At 51.3% G+C, this 19054-nt stretch overlaps 1 protein-coding gene across 1 annotated transcript in view; it reads left to right on the forward strand.

The window, feature by feature from the left end:
* The first annotated feature begins 11413 nt into the window (after positions 1 to 11413).
* Positions 11414 to 19054, forward strand: part of LOC128405989 (ensconsin-like) — a 168548-nt gene continuing 160907 nt past the window's right edge. The window contains exons 1-2 of the mRNA XM_053373042.1: positions 11414 to 11489; positions 15173 to 15274. Coding sequence (XP_053229017.1) covers positions 11414 to 11489; positions 15173 to 15274 — 178 coding nt within the window. The remainder of the gene's footprint in view (positions 11490 to 15172; positions 15275 to 19054) is intronic.

The raw sequence follows: 19054 nt of genomic DNA on the forward strand, positions 1-19054 counted from the left end.
TGAAAAAGTCTCCTGCTGCTGTTTTCTGCAGATGCAATAGAGGCGGTGAAGAAATTCTTCTTCGCCGTCGCTATCGCCACTTGGTAGGCTCGACGTTGAGCTCTAACCTGTGTCCGGTCAGATTCGGAATGAGTTATCCGCCACCGGCGCTCTAGCCGTCTCAACGATTGTTTCATTGCCCTCAGATCCGTGGAAAACCACGGGGCTGTCCGGGCTCCATGCAATCGGAGAGGGCGCTTCGGAGCCAAACAGTCAATAGCCCTGGTTAACTCCACATTCCAGCGGGCCACCAGGGAATCAGCTGAAAGGCCATCAACATGGGATAAAGCATCCCCTACCACTCTCTGGAAACCATTTGGATCCATTAAGTGGCGGGGGCGGACCATCCGAATTGGTCCCACCTCCCTGCAGAGGGGATGGGTTGCAGAGAAGTCCAGTTGCACCAGGAAGTGATCTGACCATGGCACTTCTTTCGTTTCGCTTTTACTTAGTGTCAGATCACCAACATCCATAGAGGTAAACACCAGGTCCAAGGCATGTCCGCAGCTATGGGTTGGGCCAGACTTATTCAGGGACAGCCCCATGGAGGCCATGCTTTCCACGAAGTCCCGAGCGGCCCCTTGTAAGGTCGTGTCGGCATGGATGTTAAAATCCCCTAGGACGACCAAGCTAGGTGTCTCCAGGAGAACATCCGCCACGACCTGAAGCAGCTCGGGCAGGGAATCCTTGGTGCAGCGGGGAGGTCGGTACACCAAAAGGAATCCTGTACTGCCCCTATTGCCCAACTTCCAGAACATGCACTCGGAAAACTGGGTCTTCCCAATAGGACGCCTGGTGCAAACTAATGACTTCCTAAAAATCACTGCAACCCCCCCTCCCCGCCCACATGACCTGGGTTGCTGTGCGTAAGAGAAACCTGGTGGACAGGCAGCGGCAAGGACAGGCCCATCTGCTTCATCCAACCAAGTCTCTGTTACACATGCCAGGTCAAGTCCTCCATCCATGATCAAGTCATGGATGGCAGTGGTTTTATGAATCATTGACCTGGCATTGCACAGCAGCACCTTCAGGTCATGTGGGTATCCCTTGCTGATTCTAGTATCCATCCGGTCAGGACCAGACCCGGAGGCAGGAATAGTCCTCAGACAACGACTAAACCTGCCCCCTCTGTAATGACGTGGTCTAGTCTTAGCGTAACTCCTCCTCCTACCCGTGATCACTGAGATCGGTTGTCCCAGTGCATCCCCCCCTGTGGAACATGCCCCAGCCATTTTGTGGGCTGGGGCCCACTCCCCGGCAGCCCTGACCCCTCCCCCTAAGAACAAAAGAACACCTTAAACAAACAAACAAAACCAATAAAACAATACAAACAAACAAAAAATAATGTAAAAATTACAAAAACATCAAAATAAAAATAAAAAAATTCCCCAAGCCCAACCAAACATCCATCCCACCCCCACCCGCCACATACAAAAAATCCAAAAGAAAAATTTTAAAAACATTTTAAAACCACTCTAAAAACACTCTGTGCCCCCCTGGCAGTAACAACTGTCCTGGTGAGGCCTGTCAGGCCCCGCCCCCGGCCAGATGGTAAGTGGCAGGAAGGAGCAGGGCCCTCAGGCACTCACACAGGGGAGTCCTCCTGGGCAGCAGGCAGCAAGCAGCACGCAGTCCTTATGAGGCCCCAGGCCCCGCCCCAGGCCAGATGGTAAGTGGCAGGAAGGAGCAGGGTCCTCAGGCACTCACACAGGGGAGTCCTCCTGGGCAGCAGGCAGCAAGCAGCACGCAGTCCTTATGAGGCTTCAGGCCCCGCCCCCGGCCAGATGGTAAGTGGCAGGAAGGAGCAGGGCCCTCAGGCACTCACACAGGGGAGTCTTCCTGGGCAGCAGGCAGCAAGCAGCACGCAGTCCTTATGAGGCCCCAGGCCCCACCCCAGGCCAGATGGTAAGTGGCAAGAGCAGGGCCCTCAGGCACTCACACAGGGGAGTCTTCCTGGGCAGCAGGCAGCAAGCAGCACGCAGTCCTTATGAGGCCCCAGGCCCCGCCCCAGGCCAGATGGTAAGTGGCAGGAAGGAGCAGGGCCCTCAGGCACTCACACAGGGGAGTCCTCCTGGGCAGCAGGCAGCAAGCCGCACGCAGTCCTTATGAGGCCCCAGGCCCCGCCCCCGGCCAGATGGTAAGTGGCAGGAAGGAGCAGGGCCCTCAGGCACTCACACAGGGGAGTCCTCCTGGGCAGCAGGCAGCAAGCAGCACGCAGTCCTTATGAGGCCCCAGGCCCCGCCCCAGGCCAGATGGTAAGTGGCAGGAAGGAGCAGGGCCCTCAGGCACTCACACAGGGGAGTCCTCCTGGGCAGCAGGCAGCAAGCAGCACGCAGTCCTTATGAGGCCCCAGGCCCCGCCCCAGGCCAGATGGTAAGTGGCAAGAGCAGGGCCCTCAGGCACTCACACAGGGGAGTCCTCCTGGGCAGCAGGCAGCAAGCAGCACGCAGTCCTTATGAGGCCCCAGGCCCTGCCCCCGGCCAGATGGTAAGTGGCAGGAAGGAGCAGGGTCCTCAGGCACTCACACAGGGGAGTCTTCCTGGGCAGCAGGCAGCAAGCAGCACGCAGTCCTTATGAGGCCCCAGGCCCTGCCCCAGGCCAGATGGTAAGTGGCAGGAAGGAGCAGGGCCCTCAGGCACTCACACAGGGGAGTCCTCCTGGGCAGCAAGCAGCACGCAGTCCTTATGAGGCCCCAGGCCCCGCCCCCGGCCAGATGGTAAGTGGCAGGAAGGAGCAGGGCCCTCAGGCACTCACACAGGGGAGTCTTCCTGGGCAGCAGGCAGCAAGCAGCACGCAGTCCTTATGAGGCCCCAGGCCCCGCCCCCGGCCAGATGGTAAGTGGCAGGAAGGAGCAGGGCCCTCAGGCACTCACACAGGGGAGTCCTCCTGGGCAGCAAGCAGCACGCAGTCCTTATGAGGCCCCAGGCCCCGCCCCCGGCCAGATGGTAAGTGGCAGGAAGGAGCAGGGCCCTCAGGCACTCACACAGGGGAGTCCTCTGAGAGTTTGGATGGTGATTTATTGCTTGTAAATAAACGCTTATAGATAGAAGAAGCTTTCTCTGGACTGCATCACTCCCTCTGCTCTCACACGAAGGCAGACTGTGATGGCCTGGGAATCCGATTCAGAGGGTGAACCGGAGGAATCCCAGCCTGCACAGGAGCCCCCGCCTCCAGGGCCGGTTGAACTGGGGCAGGGCCTTAATTCTGAGGCGCCTGCACCTGTGCCGGATCCTCAGGAGCAGGCACCAGGTGAATCCATTCTGGCTCCAGAGGTGGTTGAGGACTCAGTGCCTACAGGTGAGTCTCCCCCTGGGCCCAGTAACCCTTTAGCCTCTCCTGAACTGCAGAGGCTCAGGGCAGAGAGGCGAAGGGAACTGGTTTCTCCCAAGAGGAGTGCTCGCCTTAAGGCCAGGAGAGGCGGGTCTCCTGGGGGCCGGGGCCGCCCCTGGCCTCAGAGAAGATAAAGGCCAGTCAGCCCGGTCTCAGGTTGCGGGAGCAACGTCGTCGTTGAGTACCTGCTCCTGTCCGGACCCAGACCTAACCCTCCAGTGTTCCTGTCCCCGCTCGGCTTCCTGCTTCGGACCTCGCCCCACTCCTTGCGAACTGTTTCTAGGCTAGTGACCCAGGACCGGACTTCGACTACGTCAACGGTAACCTTCCCCCCCGGGACCAGCACAGTTTGCTCCTGCCCCGCCCGCACTCCCTCTTCGTTGGGGTGCGTTTGGGAAGAACCAGAAGCCATGGCCGACCAAGCAGCTAGGCTGGTGGCATTGGCCCAGGAGAACCAGGCCTTGACTCACACCGTGCAGCAGCTCAGCAATGCGGTTACGGCACTTCAGCAGTGGTTGGACGCCCTACCGGCTCCTGGGGCCGACACCCCGGCTCCTGGCAAGTACCCAGTGGCCTTGCCAGAGAAGTTTGATGGGGCCCCGGCCAGCTTTCCCATGTTCCTTGCCCAGGCCAAGTTGTATATTCAGGGGCGAGTCCGGAACTTCCCTGACGACCGCACCAAGGTGCACTTTTTGATTAGTTTGTTAAAGGACCAGGCGGCCAAGTGGGCGTTGCCGCTGCTCAGGCAAGACTCCCCCTTGCTGACAGACTATATGGGGTTTTGCAATCTTTTGGAGGCTGCGTTCGGCAACCCCCAGAAGGGGAGTCAAGCCAACCGGGCAATTAGGCGGTTGAAACAGGGCAAGTCCACTGTGGCCGCATACACCACAGAATTTCGGCTGCTGGCACAGGACTTGACCTGGAATGACTCGGCTCTTAGGGACCAGTATCTCTAGGGACTTTCAGACGAGATACTGGACCAGATGGCCACAATGGAACGCCCCACCACGTTAGACGCCCTCATTCAACGGAGTCTACAGACGATCGGCTGGAGGACCGTCGTCAGGCCTGGGGCCGCCGGCACTTCCAGTTCTCGGCGCCAGTTACTACCAGCAGCTCCACGGCCACAGCCGAGTCATCGGAAGAGCCTATGCAGCTCAGGGCAGTGTGGCCACGCCTCTCCCCCGCGGAGAAGACGCGGCGTCGGGAGGGGAATCTATGTCTCTACTGTGGCGGAAGTGGACACTACGCCCAGTCCTGTCCAGAGAAACCGCCAACCCCAGGAGCTGATGGCCCTGGCTACCGGGGGTCCCAGACAGCGCAGAATGGGCCCGCACCGATGGAATTGCAACACCTTATGGTCCCGGTACGTCTATACCCTCCAGGTGGGCCCTGGATTCTTACCCATGCTTTGGTAGATTCGGGGGCAACCCGCTCCTATATGGACACTGCTTTTGCTGCCCATCATCAGGTGCCACTTCAGAACAAGCCAGAACCGGTACAGGTGGAGGCAATTGACGGACGGCTCCTGCGTTCAGGTGCCGTTACTCAGGAGACCCAACCCTTGGTCCTGTGTCTCCAGCAGCACCAGGAGATGTGAACTTTGGACATTGCCTCCATGCCCCGGTTTCCCCTGGTGCTCGGGATGGACTGGCTGGAAGCTCACAATGTTCAGATTGACTGGGTCAAACGGACTGTGCACTTCCCAGACCCATGTTCCCATGCTCAGTCCGAGATGCTAGCAGCCACACCCACTGAGGAGGCTGCATCCACACTCCCAGCCGAGTACCAGGACTACCAAGACGTGTTCGAGGAACGGGGGCCGAACCAGCTGCCGCCACACCGGTCTTTTGACTGCGGCATAGACCTCCAGCCCGGAGCTCCCCTACCGGTGAGTCGCTTATACTCTCTAACAGAGCTAGAGCACGAAGCTTTGCAGGACTTCCTGCGCAAAAACCTGGAGCGTGGTTTCATTAGGCCTTCTACCTCGCACACCGCTGCGCCAGTGCTCTTCGTTAAGAAGAAATGTGGGGAGCTTCGCCTTTGCCATGATTACCAGGCCCTGAACAAAATTACCATCCCAGACCGGTACCCCTTGCCCCTTATTTCGGAGTTGCTGGAGCGGGTGCAAGGGGTGCAGGTGTTCACCAAGCTAGACCTCCGGGGGCCTACAATTCGGATCCGAGCTGGGGATGAGTGGAAGACAGCATTTGGGACCCGGTACGGGCAGTTCGAATACCTGGTTATGCCTTTCGGATTGTGCAACGCGCCCGCTGTGTTCCAACGGTACATCAACCACGTGTTCCAGGACTTGCTAGACAAGTACGTGGTGGTGTACTTGGATGATATTTTGGTTTTCTCCCGTGACCCGGCTCGCCACGAAGGTCATGTCCGGACTGTGCTGCAGCGCTTGCGGGAGCACCGCCTGTATGCGAAGCTCAGCAAGTGCGAGTTCCATCAGCGGTCAGTGGACTTCCTTGGTCACCGACTCTCTCCAGATGGGGTGCAGATGGATCCTGGGAAGGTGGCAGTGGTTCGAGAATGGGCGGCACCTTGGAACCGCAAGGACCTACAGCGTTTCCTGGGGTTCACCAACTATTACCGGACCTTCATTGCAGATTATGCTCATCGCACCACCCCGTTGACCCGGCTACTGCGCCCCAAGACGCCGTTTTCCTGGGACAAGGAGGCAGAGGAGGCGTTTCAGGGGTTGAAGGCCTGTTTCCAGAGAGCGCCGATCTTGCAACATCCTGATCCCTCTCAACCCTTTGTGGTAGAGACCGACGCCTCCAGTACGGCTCTCGGTGCCGTCTTGTCTCAGCAGTACAGACCTGATGCGCCACTCTTACCCTGCGCCTTCTATTCCCGCCGGCTCCTTCCAGCGGAGCGTAACTATACTGTATGGGAGCGGGAACTCATGGCCATCAAGGTGGCCTTTGAGGTCTGGCGCCACCATCTTGAGGGGGCATGACACCTGGTGCAGGTGAGAACCGACCACCGGAACCTGGAGTACCTCCAGACCACCCGCAAGCTGAACCAAAGGCAGATCCGGTGGGCGTTGTTTTCCCCCCGGTTCCAGTTCCGGATCTGCTACATCCCTAGCTCCCAAAACCAGAAGGCGGATGTCCTGTCCCGGAAACCTGAAGACAACGCAGACACGGTACAGCAGGCAGTACCCACCACGATCCTATCACCGGCTGCATTTCTGGTCACCCAGGAGGCTGAGCCACTGCAGGCTCGGGTGTGGAAACTGTTACGAAAAAGGAGCAATGCAGCAGTGAGCTCCAGATGGCTGGAAAGCCAAACAGGATGTTGATGCATGGGACTGTACCGTGGGAACAAAGGAACAGTCTATTCACTGTACTGAGCACTGGATGTTAGCTCAGAGTGTCATCTGACCTGTACTGGAAGTTCAGGGGAGGGGTTTTTCTCTCTCTGCTGTTGGTGTTAAGAGAGTGCAGACACGTTTCTCTGTACTGCTGGAAAGACAGAAATAAAGGCATGTAAATACATTTCTGTCTGTCTCCCCCCCCCCCCGGGGATGGCAGGGAAGAGGGGAGGAGTGGTGTGTTCTTCTCACGCTAGAGGAGGATCACCGATTGAGATCTCGCCTGATCTTGCCGGGAGTCGCAGACGGGGAGGTCAACAAGGAACTCAAGCCGGGTGCCTGGAGAGTGGCCAATTCCTCTGACAAGGCTTGATTCCTACATCTGGTAGTAAAGCGCCGATGGTTAATGATCCATGGGAATCAGCGTGAGAGGTTGATGGATCGTTTGTCATCCTCTGCACCAAAGAAGATAAGATAACGTCTGCGTGCAGCCAGAAGCTGAACAGACGGCTGGACACCGAGAGGGGGTGTTTTCCAGGCAACGGAGCCCCAAAAGGTACGCTGAATTTCGGGCTAAAAGTGTGAACGCACATTGATTCATTTTCTGGTTCACAGGAGCTGCGTTTGGAAAAACAGCTCTGAAAGCAAAGGCTTGCATACCAGGAATTCTTGTGGTTGATAAGATTTCCTGTTCGAAGAAAGGTGTGCACAGTTGCTAGGCAACGACTGTCAGTAAAGTGGAAAGCTACTGACAAATGGGGCTGGCTCAGTGAGAGCCTGGGAAGTGGAATTGTTTTGGCTATCTTTGCAGCTGTGCAAGGACTTTGAGACAGCTTGCAGTTTGCCTGCCAGAGTAGGCAGTAAACAACCCAGAAAAGACTTTTGGGTTTTGCAGGCTCGAGAGTGAGAGCTGAGACTTGGATTCAGAATGGATGCCAAGAAGGGGGGAAGTTTACCTTATCCACCTCCCCTGAGTGCCGTGGTTCTGAATGAACACGGCCGGCTTGCTGCACTGGAAGTAAAGGACAGGGGGAGGGAGGAACGGAGTTCTAATTCCCCCACTGATGTTGCTACTGGAGAGGATGCTGTAGCTTTGAACGTTGTCTGATGTCACAATTGTGGACAGGCTGGGCATCTTCAGCGGAACTGTAAGAAGCCACGCCAGCCAAAAGGAGCTAAGGGCCGCTCAGCAAAGCCTGAGGCGTCAGGCAAAGGTCATACCAAGCCTATGGTGAAACCTGCAAAGGCTTTGATGGCGAAAGGAACCACGCCAGATGTTGGGAACTCGTTTGTAATCGACGCGGGGAGCACAGTTCATATGTCCCCACACAGAGGACTATTTTCAACGTTTAAGAAGCAAAGCTTCGCTGTGAAACAGGCCAACGGTCAGGAGCTGGAAGCGACCGGGATAGGGACTGTGTATCTTAAGAGTCTGAACTTGACTATAAACAATGTTTACTTGGTTCCGGAATTGAAGTTCAATCTGCTGAGTATTTCGCAGATTGCAAAGAAAGGACTGAAACTGTCCTATGATGCTGAGAGCTGCAAGATCTTCAAAGATGGAGAGTTGTATCTTTCTGCCAGAGAGAAAGATGGACTGTATTTGTTGACTTATGCACAAAGTGATTACATGGAATGTAATTCATCTGAGTCTAACTTGATTTCTCTCGCAGGTGTGACCAAAACGGACGCCAAGAAGGTGACCAGGGTCGACAGAGCATTTCAGCGGGTGTATGCTGATGTGATTGGTCCTCTAGCACCATCTAGAGGCAATGCAAGATTTTATCTTGTGTGTGTGGATCATTTCTCTAATTTTGTCTGGATTTATGTGATAGAGAAACCACAAGAAGCCTTAGAAAGGTTTCAGGAGTTTTGTGACAAGGTTGAAAATATGCATAATGCTAATATTGATTGTCTTTTCACAGATGAGAAGCAAATTTTTCTTTTACAGGATTTTCAGGAGTTCCTGCAGAAGAAAGGGATAAGACACAAAGTTCCTGTTTCAGCGGAAGCGTGGAACAGGGGTGTCTGTGTACGGGTGAACAAAGAATTGCAAAAGGGGATGAATGCGCAATTGCTTAGTTCACATCTGCCACATGAGTACTGGGCGGAGTCGCTAATGTCGTATTGTTATACGTGGTTGAGAAAGGTTTCAAAAGAGTTGGGAAGTTCTCCTTTTGAGAAACTGTTCCAAGAAAACCTTCTGTTGCCCATTTCAAGGTTTTTGGGTCTCATGTGAGGACAGAAGCTCCAGGTGGAGTAAAGAATGCCAGAGGCATTTTTGTGGGATATGAAAAGGGTCTCTACAGAGTAATTTTGTCTGAATCTGGTCAGGTGATTCTCACAAAATTTCTAGAGAGTGCTCCTGAACAGGAGAGAGTGATAGTACACACATTTCCCACAGAGGACAATTCAGATGATGATGATGATTTTACAGAGTACAGTGGTACTGAGAGTGATGACAGTGATAGCTCAAAGAGCTCAGTTGACACAGTCATTGAGAGGAAATCTCACACAATGGATAGACCTTCACAGGTGAAGGATGAACCACTGTTTACCATTGGAACTGGTTCTCCAAAGAGTCCTGAGACTGAACCAGTGAGCAGAGAGAATCAGCACCTCATACGAAGGTCTGAGAGAGTTACAAAGGGTGTACCACCCAAGAGGTACTCAAAAGAGTTTGCTAACTTAGCTGTTGCATGTGTTGCTGTTGTACACAACCGAGGACAGGTTGGAGCTGTGTCTAAGTCAGAGACAAAGACACAACAGAGAGTTGCTAGCCAAGGTAATGCAGATGCACTCATTCCTTGGAAGCCAGACAACCAGAGAGGTACACTGGGGAAACCAGTGGCGAGGAGTTTTAAGGATGGAACTGTAACAACAGGGGAGTGTTATGTGTATAACAACTGTTTGTTTTCTTCTCTGGATCACGCTTTGCTCGCCGCAACACGCATTGATTCTTTTGGGGGAGGATGTTACGAAAAAGGAGCAATGCAGCAGCGAGCTCCAGATGGCTGGAAAGCCAAACAGGATGTTGATGCATGGGACTGTACCGTGGGAACAAAGGAACAGTCTATTCACTGTACTGAGCACCGGATGTTAGCTCAGAGTGTCATCTGACCTGTACTGGAAGTTCAGGGGAGGGGTTTTTCTCTCTCTGCTGTTGGTGTTAAGAGAGTGCAGACACGTTTCTCTGTACTGCTGGAAAGACAGAAATAAAGGCATGTAAATACATTTCTGTCTGTCTCCTCCCCCCCGGGGGGGGTGTTCTTCTCACGCTAGAGGAGGATCGCCGATTGAGATCTCGCCTGATCTTGCCGGGAGTTGCAGACGGGGAGGTCAACAAGGAACTCAAGCCGGGTGCCTGGAGAGTGGTCAATTCCTCTGACAAGGCTTGATTCCTACAGCGGGTCGACGCTTGGGCCCAGGAACGACTCCGGGAACTGGCCGAAGGGTCATGCCCTCAGTATCCGGGGCTGGTCTTGCATCAGGGCCTTCTGCTGCACCACGGTCGCCTGTACATTCCGCCAGGGCCACTGTGGGCTGAGGTTCTCCAGATGACCCATGATGCTTCAGCAGCGGGGCACTTTGGGTGGTATCGGACCACCCATCTGGTAAGCCGGGAGTTTTGGTGGCCCCGCCTGAAGGCTGACGTGGCTCACTACGTCACTGGTTGTGATGCCTGCCGGCGGGCCAAGAGCCCTACCGGGCGACCCCCCGGCCTACTTCAGCCATTGCCAGTCCCACCACGTCCTTGGCACACGGTTTCGCTGGACTTTGTAGTGGACTTACCCCCATCTCGTGGCTGTACCTGCCTTCTAGTTTTCTCCGACCATTTCACTAAGATGGTGCACTGTGCCCCCTGCTCATCCGTACCCACAGCTAAGGAAACCGCTCAGCTGTACCTTCAGCATGTCTTCCGCCTGCATGGCCTACCTGAGCGTGTGGTGTCTGACCGGGGCGTTCAGTTCACATCCCGGTTCTGGCGAGCATTGCACCAGACCCTCGGGACAGAGGTCTGTCTCTCGTCAGCCTACCACCCACAGACCGATGGCCAGACGGAACGGGCGAACGCGGTGGTGGAGCAGTACCTCCGGTGTTACTGCAGCTACCAGCAGGATGACTGGGTCGACCACCTAGCATTGGCGGAGTTCGCCTACAACAACGCGGTGAATGCGTCCACCCAGCAGACCCCATTCCAGGCCAGTTACGGTTATCATCCACGGCTGTTTCCAGATGTGCTGCCGGCATCCGTGGTCCCTGCGGTGACGGAGTGGCTTCAGGAGCTCCAGTTCCAGCAACAGCTATTGATGGAGCAACTGCGCCAGGCCAAGGAGGCGTACAAGGCTCAGGCCGACCGCCACCGCCAGGTGGGGCCGGAACTCCACGTCGGTGACCTGGTATGGCTCTCCACTCGCCACCTCCACCCCTCTTGACCTTCGCGGAAGCTGGACACCCGTTTCACCGGCCCGTTTCTCATCGTGGATCAAGTCTCACCTGTGGCATTCCGTCTCCGGTTGCCCGCAACCCTGAAGGTTCACCCGGTCTTCCACAGGTCCCTTCTGAGTCCGGTGGCCCCACCCGACGAGTTCCACCCGAACCGTCCCCGACCACAGCCAGTTTTGGTTCAGGGGGAGCCGGAGTACGAGGTGGAACACATTCTGGACTCCTGATACTGCAGGGGAAAGCTACAGTATCTCATAGACTGGAAGGGGTATGGACCGGAGGACCGTTCCTGGGAACCAGCAGCCAACGTCCACACGCCTGCCTGCCTCCGAGATTTCCATGCGGCGTACCCCAGCAAGCCGGGTCCAGACCCTCGATTGAGGGGTGGGCCTGGGAGGGGGGATGGTGTGATGGCCTGGGAATCCGATTCAGAGGGTGAACCGGAGGAATCCCAGCCTGCACAGGAGCCCCCACCTCCAGGGCTGGCTGAACTGGGGCAGGGCCTTGATTCTGAGGCGCCTGCACCTGTGCCGGATCCTCAGGAGCAGGCACCAGGTGAATCCATTCTGGCTTCAGAGGTGGTTGAGGACTCAGTGCCTACAGGTGAGTCTCCCCCTGGGCCCAGTAACCCTTTAGCCTCTCCTGAACTGCAGAGGCTCGACAGAGAGGCGAAGGGAACTGGTTTCTCCCAAGAGGAGTGCTCGCCTTAAGGCCAGGAGAGGCGGGTCTCCTGGGGGCTGGGACCGCCCCTGGCCTCAGAGAAGATAAAGGCCAGTCAGCCCGGTCTCAGGTTGCGGGAGCAACGTCGTCGTTGAGTACCTGCTCCTGTCCGGACCCAGACCTAACCCTCCAGTGTTCCTGTACCCGCTCGGCTTCCTGCTTTGGACCTCGCCCCACTCCTTGCGAACTGTTTCTAGGCTAGTGACCCAGGGCCGGACTTCAATTATGTCAACGGTAACCTTCCCTGCGTCTCTGCAATTTTTCCTACCTAGGTCGTTTTCCTCAGAGTGTGCGCAGAAGAAACGGCTGGATGGTGGAATCATAAATCTTCATGACTGTTAACGACTGCAATTAGTCTGACAGGAAAAAGCAAGGGAGAGTATGCAGATGACTCAAAATAACATCTGTAATGAGTTAAGTATCCAATATCTCTATTCAGACCAATTCTCTCCATCGTTTTCAGTTGAGTGATAAGTTGCAATTCAGCCACTTCTCTTTCAGGTCTATTTTTGAAATCCTTTTGTCATAAGACAGCTACTTGGAGATCCTGCATTAAATGGCCTGGGAGATGGAAGTGTTCTCCTACTGCAGTGATGGCCAAACTCGGCCCTCTAGCTGTTTTGGGACTACAATTCCCATCATCGCTAGCTCACAGGACCAGGAGTCAGGAATTATGGGAATTGTAGTCCCCAAACAGCTGGAGGGCCAAGTTGGGCCATGTCTGATAATTTGGCCCTCCAGCTGTTTTGTGACTGCAAGTCCCATCATCCCTAGCTCACATGAGCGGCGGTCAGGGAGGATGTGTGTTGTGTCGGCATGCGGAGGGTCTCAAGGCCAGCTGGCTAGCCCCAGCTGAGTCGTCTCCTTCCAGCCTTCCCACTGCGAAGACCCATTGGCCTCTGCTCCAACGTAAATCAGCGACCCAGGCTTCAAAGCCAGGGCACAATATATCAGCAGAGCGAACTGCGCACACAGAATAGACGTGAGGCTTGTGGAAGCATACTACAACTATGGATTTATTAATCATCAATCAGGACAAAGAAACTGTCGGTTTCAAGCCAAAAGTCAGAGGAATTGGCCACCCTCCAGGTGCCCGGCTTGAATCCTTGTTGACCTCCCTGTCTGCGACTCCCGGCAAGATCAGGCGAGATCTCAATCGGCGATCCTTCTCAACGTGAGAAGAACACACCACTCCTCCCCTACCATCCCCAGGGAGGGGAGAGAGACAGACAGAAATGTATTTACATGCCTTTATTCCTGTCTTTCCAGCAGTACAGAGAAAACGTGTCTGCACTCTCTCATCACCAACAGCAGAGCGAGGATACTCCTCCCCTGTACTTCCAGTACAGATCATGTGACACTCTGAGCTAACATCCGGTGCTCAGTACACTGAATAGACTGTCCTTTGTTCCCACGGTACAGTCCCATAACATCAACATCCTGTTTGGCTATCCAGCCACCTGGAGCACGCTGCTGCATTGCTCCTTTTTCGTAACAGAAACATGTCGTCTCTCTCTTTGTCTTCTCCGAGAGACAAAGAGAAGCAAAAGCTATACACAACGGAAGTTCCTAGTAAGCTGTGCTGGTATGTAAACAGACATGTGACATGCAACAGTTCCATGTCTGCAACTAAAGGTGGAATGGAATTTTCCAACATCCTCCCCCTTTCCATGTAACCTATGGCGCAGTATTTCAACCCAACCGCAACCGCTGTACATATACCTGAAGTTGTTCTCTGTTAAGAACTTTAGACAACAGATCTGCAGGAATTCCGTTTCCTGGCATGTAGGACACCTGAATGAGTCCTTTCCAAACACACTCCCATGCACAATGTAATTTTATCTGCAAGTACTTGGTTCTTTGCTTACAACTCTCTGAAGCTAGCAAAGCCAAACAGGACTGGTTGTCTTGATAAACCTGTATAGGACATGCAACAGTTCCATGTCTGCAACTAAAGGTGGAATGGAATTTTCCAACAAGTTGTAGTCCCCAAACAGCTGGAGGGCCGAGTTTGAGGAAGCCTGGCATAGTCCATCACAGGCATAGGCAATCTCAGCTCTCCATCTGTTTGGGGACTACAGTTCCCATCATCCCTGACCACTGGTCCTGTGAGCTATGAATGATGGCAGTTGTAGTCCCAAAACAGCTGAAGGCCCAACTGGCTTATCTGCCTTGTGATTCCCGATGTCAGATTTAGGCCCATTTATCCTCTGACGCAGGGTTTGGCCTGTTGGTCCAATATAGAGAGCTGAAGGGGGGTGCTGGCATTTGATGGCATACACAACGTTTGAAGATGAGCCATTAAATAGGCCTGAGATGGGATGTTTGGCGTTGTTGGGTCCAGCGATGGTGTTGTCTGGCTGTATATGACAGCAAAGTTGACATCTGGGTTTATTGCACGTTCTGATACCCGTTTCCATGTTAAGTCTCCTTTCTGTATTATTGTGGGTGAGGAGTTTTAGAACTATGAACTTTTTATTTTTGGAGAAATCTCTGCCCAAAGAGCAGGTTTGAATACTGTCGTACCAGCAAGTCCCCCCCCCCCATTGTTTTATCTTTATTTAGCCATATAACATTACATATACATATACATATTATATATCCAACAAAAGAAGAAAAGATAGAAAAAAAGAAAAATGAAAGAAAAAGAAACTAGAAACGAAACAGTATCCAATAAACTTCTTTGTAAGGAATACAAGCCCTCCTTTCTCCTATTAGTTATTTCCTATAACTTTTTTTCTATTTTTATAATTATAACATCTCCTCTTACGACTTCAGGCTCGACTCCCTGATTCGTATCTTGACCCCCCCCCCGCAAACGGTTCCTAATAAATCATATTTCTGTTTGTCTGTTCTCTGTTAGCAAATCTATAGGTAGCCTGTGGGATTTTAGTCTATGCTAAGCCAAGCAAAGTCCTTGGAACCACCTTTTTCCATGTAGTTTATAAAAGCATCCCATTCTCTCCTTATTCTCACATTTGAGTGACTTCTTATTGATTCTGTAAGTTGAGCTAGTTCTAGATACTCACTGAATTTTAAGAGCCATTCTTCTTTTGTCAGCAATATGTTGCTTTTCCAGGGTTTTGCAATCACGATCCTGGCGGTCGCATATAGAAAGACTCTTTTTATTGTCTTTTGGAACGTCTGTTGTGAAACTTCCTCATAAAAATAATTCTGGTTTTTTTGGCGTGATACATGAAGAGATAAAAAAAATGATCAGATGTACCAGCAAGTCTTGCATGAAGCCTGCTGCCAGAAATACATTGTGGATTTTCGTTGTAATAACTGTGATTGTGGTCTGTTTTACAGTTGCAGCAGCCCAGGTGTTGGCAGAGGAAAGAAGAAGCCAAAGTCGTGCTAGTCCTGTTCCAGTCCAGTCTCCAGTTGGTATGAAATCTTCAACCAGGCCAGGTAAAATCCTTGCTTTAATAATAATAATAATAAAAATCCATTCCTGTGACTTCCTCGGTTGTGGCTCTTCACAGTCCTTCCGCTTTTCAGTTCACGAATCTGTGCTGCTACTTTTTGAAGTGCATATTCTCCTTCTCAAAAGAGTCCCATTTTGACATCTTTCGAAAGCTCGGTAAGAACTGGTCTACTTGGGCCAATGAAGATGCTGCTTTTGTTTTGCAAAGCAGGAAATGACCACACACCAGAGCATATACTTTTCTCTTAAAATAATCTTTATTATACATCAATTTACATCAGGCATGCCCAACTTGGCCCTTCAGCTGTTTTGGGACTACAACTCCCATCATCCCTAGGTAACAGGACCAGTGGACAGGAATGATTGGAGTTGTAGTCCCAAAACAGCTGAAGGCCCAAGTTTGGCCATGCCTGCTCATGTTAGTTATTCTACTTTTTCTTGTGTTTCTCTAATCAGATTTGAATATGTCTTCCCTCTATTTTCAAGATTTAATCTGTATCTGCCAGGGGACTTGCGTTGCCCGGATCATTTTTAAGATTTTCTTTGAAATTTGTCCATTCTTTATTGACTTTTTCAATAGCCTTTCCTCCTCTTCTCCCTGTTAGTTTTGCAAGATGGAAATACAGGTGAAACTCAAAAAATTAGAATATCATGGAAAAGTTCATTTATTTCAGTAATTCAACTTGAAAGGTGAAACTAATATATGAGATAGACTCATGACATGCAAAGCGAGATATGTCAAGCCTTTATTTGTTATAATTGTGATGATCATGGCGTACACCTGATGAAAACCCCAAATTGGACTTCCGGGTTGGCGCTATCGTCTAATGGCGGATTCCCTCCGAGCTCCGGAGGGAATCTGCTCAACAGGGGTCGGGTCCTGCCGCGGCGACGATGCGGGGACCCTTAGAAACCACAGGCGCTGAAGCCTGTGGACCTGGTGACTCGGTGGGCACCATTCGCGCCCCCCCGACCCGCAAAGAAGCCTTTTTAAAGTCTTCGGAACGGGGGACGGGAGTGGCGTGGTGCTGAGAGTTCGACTGCTTCCCCTGCTGAGTGAAGCCGCATGCCATGGATGGAGAGCGCTAACTTCTTCCTTTGAACATTTGGATCAAAAGTAACGACCCGTGAGTAACACGGTAATTGGACTTAAAAGGGAAATTTATTTCTGGGAATTCGGCAAGATCGGGCAAGGTGCTTAAAAGGAAGTCAGCCTACCCGCCTTGTAAACATCGTAAAGCAAGGATTTTATTACTAAGGTTGTGTGAATGCCTTTCTTTTTGTGGAAAAGAGCAATTAACTTTATATTGGGCCAATTTAAGTGACTGTGCTGGAGGATAAGAGCTAACATTGAGAACAGAATTCACCCCTCCCCCAAAACCCGGGAGCGATCGGGGAGAGAGCCTGCGGAAGAGGTTTATAGATTTTGACAGCTGTCAAACTAGCTGTCAAAGTTGGGAAAAAAAGGAGAACTGTGTCTCTGCTGTCTTTGCTGGTTACATTTGATACAATTTGGTAACAAATTGTTAAAAATAAAGAAGAAAAGGTTAATTTGTCATTAAGTAACTAGAATCCCTCTAGAGGTGGTTCAGGACATTACAAAAATGGCTGTAAGTGGAAAAATACTGGCTGAACTGGAAAAGACCTTTCGTCTCTTGGGAAATCTACAGGAGCAGACAAATGTTTTGACTATGAATGTAATAACAATGAAGGGAACAGTAAATAAAATTGCTGAACCTGGAAAGGATATGATTCAAGCTCCTGCAGATGAACAGGGAAGTGTTGTTGCAGATCCAAAAATCCTTACAGCCAAACAGGAGAAAGAGTCTGAGACATTTGAGGTGTCGTTTAAAGAGGAACATGAGAAAGAAGGAGGCGCTGGGATGTTGCAGATGACTAAAGAGAGCCAGAGGCCTGTTAAGTTGGAAATAATGGAAAATAAGAACATGACGATGAAAGTTTGGTTGGAAGTGAAGAATGGAAATTGGAGAGATCTCCTCTTATGGGGATCTGAAGACATATGGAATATAAATATGGCCAATGTAGAATTTGGAGCCTTTGGGACATTTGGACTTATGAGAAGTAAGAAACAAGATTTTGGCTCCATTGTTAAATATGGAGGTCTGGCTGGAAGAAATATGGACCTTATTGGAACAGAGCCTCTTCGAGATTCGGAATTTAAAATAAAGGACTATCAAGAAAACCGGCAGAGAGAAATTGAGAGAGGGTTAAGTGCCTCGGATGTGAGATCGCCAGGCTGATTTTGGATGGACTGATGGACTTTGGTTGGGGATCGAAACCGGGAAAGGGGGTGGTAGGGCTTCGGGAATCCAAAGGGTGTAAAAATATAATTCTGTTTTAAATAAGTGGGTTTTTGCCACTAACATAAAAATGGGGAATTTGGGGAGAGATTTAGGGCCGACCTTAGCAAAAGATTGTCAAGAATAAGTGTTGGTCTATAAAGACTGAGATTTTTAAGTTAAAATAGGTTAATTAAATTGATGGGGGAATTTAGGAAAAGTATGTTAAGAATAAGTTTTGAAATATAAAGTTTGAGGTTTAGAAGTTAAAATTGATTAAGTAAATTGAATTAGAGGAAATAAGGTAAAGTGGGGGGGGGAGAAAAATTGCTGAGCTAAAAATTGGAATTGGAATACAAGAAGGGCAGGTGTGGGGAAGTCAAGGAAATTGGGTATGGAATGTAATTAAGGTAAACTTTTTCAACTGTTGTTTTTTCTTCTTTTTTTCTTTTTTCTTTCTTTTTTCTATTCTATTTTTCTTTTATACTCTTTTTTGAAAATTTTAATAAACATAATTTAAAAAAAAATATGAAAACCCCAAATTAACAATCTCAGAAAATTAGAATATTACATGAAATCAGCAAAACAAGAATTGCAATTAGAGCAATATTGGACCTCTAAGAAGTAGAAGCATGCATATGTACTCAGTACTTGGTTTGGGCCCCTTTTGCATCAATTACTGCCTCAATGCGGCGTGGCATGGATGCTATCAGCCTGTGGCACTGCTGAGGTGTTATGGAAGACCAGGATGCTTCAATAGCAGCCTTTAGCTCTTCTGCATTGCTCGGTCTCATGTCTCTCATCTTTCTCTTGGCAATGCCCCATAGATTCTCTATGGGGTTCAAGTCAGGCGAGTTTGCTGGCCAATCAAGCACAGTAATCCCATGGGCATTGAACCAGGTTTTGGTACTTTTGGCAGTGTGGGCAGGTGCCAAAGTCCTGCTGGAAAATGAAGTCAGCATCCCCATGAAGCTCATCTGCAGAAGGAAGAATGAAGTGCTCCAAAATCTCCTGGTAGACGGCTGTGTTGGCCCTGGACTTAATGAAGCACAGTGGAACAACACCAGCTGATGACATGGCTCCCCAAATCAACACAGACTGTGGAAACTTCACACTGGACTTCAAGCATCTGGCATTGTGTGAGCCATTCCGGGGGGTCCGGCACGCTTCTTCTGCGCGGCTCTGCTTTTCCCCCAGGGACCTCCGACTCAGCAGAACGTAAACACAGCGGAACAGAAGCAGGATCGTCGTGTGTGCGTAATAACTCAGGCTGAACGCAGTAGGCTGTCTCCTTATCTTACTTTTAAGTCTTTATTCCCTTAGCAAAACACAACAGCTATAAATCTCCTGCCTGGTGACAATGCACTCATGGCTGCTCTCTCGCAACGGAGCAGAACACACACTGACTGAGGCACAGAAAACACTCCCCTCAGTATTCTAAAACCACGCCTCAGAATGTGAGAC

Source organism: Podarcis raffonei, chromosome W, assembly GCF_027172205.1.
Source record: "Podarcis raffonei isolate rPodRaf1 chromosome W, rPodRaf1.pri, whole genome shotgun sequence".
Lineage (NCBI taxonomy): Eukaryota > Metazoa > Chordata > Lepidosauria > Squamata > Lacertidae > Podarcis > Podarcis raffonei.